This window comes from Ipomoea nil, unplaced genomic scaffold (genome assembly GCF_001879475.1).
Source record: "Ipomoea nil cultivar Tokyo-kokei standard unplaced genomic scaffold, Asagao_1.1 scaffold1421, whole genome shotgun sequence".
Classification (NCBI taxonomy): domain Eukaryota; kingdom Viridiplantae; phylum Streptophyta; class Magnoliopsida; order Solanales; family Convolvulaceae; genus Ipomoea; species Ipomoea nil.
Genome location: NW_017617849.1, coordinates 845781 through 848685, shown reverse-complemented (window position 1 = coordinate 848685; position 2905 = coordinate 845781). Strand labels below are relative to the sequence as shown.

The window sequence follows — 2905 nt, the reverse complement described above, 5'->3', positions numbered from 1 at the left end:
CTATACATATTTCACTCAAACCATCACATTTCTATAGTTTTTATAAATTTATCATTATAGTCCAAAACATTAAATTTGGAAAATGAGTAATGGGCAAACAGATATTTTAAATTTAAGAAATAAAATGGCAAATTATGCTGTGAGCACGTGTCCACTATGTACATTGTGCGCACGAATCTATATTCATAATTTCTATACTGTAGATCCATAATTTCTAGAATATCGATGGGCTAAAATTTATACTTTAGATTCCAATTGTTGAACCATGTTTTCACAAATGAGTGCAGTATAGAAATTATGGATCTACTGTATTTAAATTATTGATCCTACGATTTTAAAAATTATGAATCTAAAGTATAAATTTTAGCTCGCCGAGAGTTTAGAAATTATGAATCTACAATATAAAAATGATAGATAAAGATTCGTGCGCACCATGCAAGGTGAGCACGTGCTCACAGCATAACGATGGGAAATAAAAGTAAACAGGCCTCAAAAAGACAAAAACCAAACTACCAGTATTTGTAGCGGGCCAAGATTGAGGTCCATTAAATAGGGTCGGGCCGTTTAGGCCCATCAATTGGGGGTGTTGAGTACAACTAGGTTGCTTGTCAGCGTTTCTACACCCTACGAAACCCTCAGTCACTCTTCTTCCAGTTGAGAAGATAACCCTTCTCCCTCTCTCCTCTCTCTTTCCTCTTCTCTCTGCGGCTACCGCTTTTACTACTCTTCGATTCAAGGTTTGCCATAGCTTCTCCTCACCCTATTTGCATACTATTTTTGGTGTATCTGTAAATATCTGTGTAAATATGTATTCTTATACACATACCTCTTTGTTGTGTGTGCATCTGCACCTGTTGCAAATAGATCTTCTGTTCTACTTCTATTGAATCAAGGGGAAAGTGTTTTTCTTTTGTGCAAAAGTTGAGATTTGGTGCTTTGAATCGTTTTTTTTCTTTCTTATTCTTGGGCTAGCTCTATTGGATGCAAATTTCCATTCACTTGATACAGATATTTATTGGATTTTTTCTAATAATAGTGTAATTGTTAAATTATTAATTAATTAATGATAGGAATAGATTAATAACAGCTACAACAATAGCAGTTTAACTATGTCTTTTATCTATCTGTACACTATTAAGTCTATTGCACTATTATTATGCTTCTGTTATTCTTATTTTTTTAGTTCTGTCTATGCTTATTATTCTAATTAATTTTTAGGGTATGATACACTTGTGATATTATATTTGTAGGCATACTTAGATTTTCTGCATATTTGGTACAGATGAATGTAGAAAAGCTTCAAAGGATGGCTGGGTCAGTCAGGACCGGTGGCAAGGGAACCATGAGGAGGTTGCTTTTGTGTTTTGTACTATGTTAATGTCCCTTTATTCCTTTGCTTGCTTTTATTGTGTAGATAAAGGCCAAGTTAAGTTAAGTTGGGTGATAACCATCTGCTAAAACTGATTCTTTAACAGTTCTATGACTTGATTATTTGTGAAATTTATTGAAGTCATAGCTAAAGGTCTTTTTTTTCCTCATTTATAATGTAAGGAAGCTAAAGATTGAATCTTTTAATCCCGATGTTTGCCTTCTCACTTGTATTTTAGAGGGAAGAACTGTTAGCTTCATAGAAATGCTACTGACTTTCTGATTTATCTTGATGTTAAGAGGCTGTGAAATCATTATATTTTATTGTTTATTATGTTTATTGGGGAAGACCTGTCTAACTTTATAGTGATGCTGTTTTGACGTAACTGTTGGTAGAGTATTATTTATTGTCGTTACAACTTCAAAGTTATGTTACTAGCAATTAGTTGTTTGATGGTTCTTATTCTTCTCACTATTAGAAAGAAGAAGGCTGTTCACAAGACAAATACAACCGATGACAAAAGGCTTCAGAGCACACTGAAGAGAATAGGTGTGAATGCAATTCCTGCAATCGAAGAGGTGAACATATTCAAGGAGGATATAGTTATCCAGTTCCTAAACCCTAAAGGTAACAATTATGCTGTCAATTAACTGTAATTTACTGTTATTTTGCCTTGCCCATTTGCCTTAACTTATTTGTCTTGTTTTTCCAGTTCAAGCCTCAATTGCTGCAAATACCTGGGTTGTCAGTGGTTCTCCTCAGACTAAGAGTATGTTATTTCTACACTTCAGTTCTTATAATCCGGTTTGGAAAATACTTGTTATCAGCTTTCATAGCAAAATTATGTTGATGTTCTTATCATGCTTTGAGCACACAATCTTATTTGGAGGCTATATATACTTTTTTGGCTAAGGACTTGACATGACTAATATTTTCATTTTTATACAGAATTGCAAGACATTCTGCCTCAAATTATTCACCAATTGGGTATGCAACTATTATTCATATTTTCACTAAAGGTGCTGCCTATGCAATATTACAATTATATCAATGACGGTAAAATTTCTTTGTTTTAGGACCCGACAACTTGGAGAACTTGAAGAAGTTGGCGGAACAGTTCCAGAAGCAGGCACCCGGAGCTGCAGGCACGGGTTCAGCTGCAGGTGCAGCTTTGGCACAAGATGAGGACGACGATGATGTGCCGGAACTTGTATCTGGTGAAACCTTTGAAGCTGCTGCTGAGGAGGGTCACAATTAAAGTTTTAATTAAATTTTGTGTCATCCTTAATTTTTCAAGTCTTCTAAGATCTGTTTTGTCCTTAGTTGAATGCTGAATTTGATGTCTCATGTGACACTTGAATGCAGAATTTGATGTCTCATGTGACACTTGAATGCATTTACTAGTATTTAACTTTGCCCTTAAAAGAACCTTGAAAGAGTTGTCTCTGTTATATATGCACTTTGGATTGAAGGTTCAGCTGTGAAGAGGAATTGAATTATATCCCTGGTGAGAACCCAATCTTTTTGTTGTTGGAA

General features: G+C 34.7%; 1 protein-coding gene across 2 annotated transcripts; it reads left to right on the top strand.

Moving 5' to 3' along the window:
* The first annotated feature begins 609 nt into the window (after positions 1-609).
* LOC109188446 (basic transcription factor 3-like) lies at positions 610-2905 on the top strand. Of its 2 annotated transcripts, XR_002055418.1 has the most exons (7): positions 610-737; positions 1283-1350; positions 1848-1996; positions 2082-2138; positions 2318-2356; positions 2446-2710; positions 2743-2905. XR_002055418.1 is itself a non-coding variant. In XM_019339134.1 (6 exons), the coding sequence occupies exons 2-6, from the start codon at positions 1283-1285 to the stop codon at positions 2625-2627; spliced, it is 495 nt and encodes a 164-aa protein (XP_019194679.1). In that variant the 5' UTR covers positions 610-737; the 3' UTR covers positions 2628-2733. The 2 variants fall into 2 exon arrangements, 1 of the variants encoding a protein (XP_019194679.1); XM_019339134.1 differs by lacking the exon at positions 2743-2905 and having other exon boundaries at positions 2446-2733.

Bases quoted from the DNA above. Each gene is read 5' to 3' on its own strand.
- LOC109188446 (XM_019339134.1), top strand. From the start codon at position 1,283: ATGAATGTAGAAAAGCTTCAAAGGATGGCTGGGTCAGTCAGGACCGGT. The intron at 1,351-1,847 runs GTTGCTTTTGTG...TCTCACTATTAG, and splicing joins GGCAAGGGAACCATGAGGAG to AAAGAAGAAGGCTGTTCACA. The intron at 1,997-2,081 runs GTAACAATTATG...TTGTTTTTCCAG, and splicing joins CCAGTTCCTAAACCCTAAAG to TTCAAGCCTCAATTGCTGCA.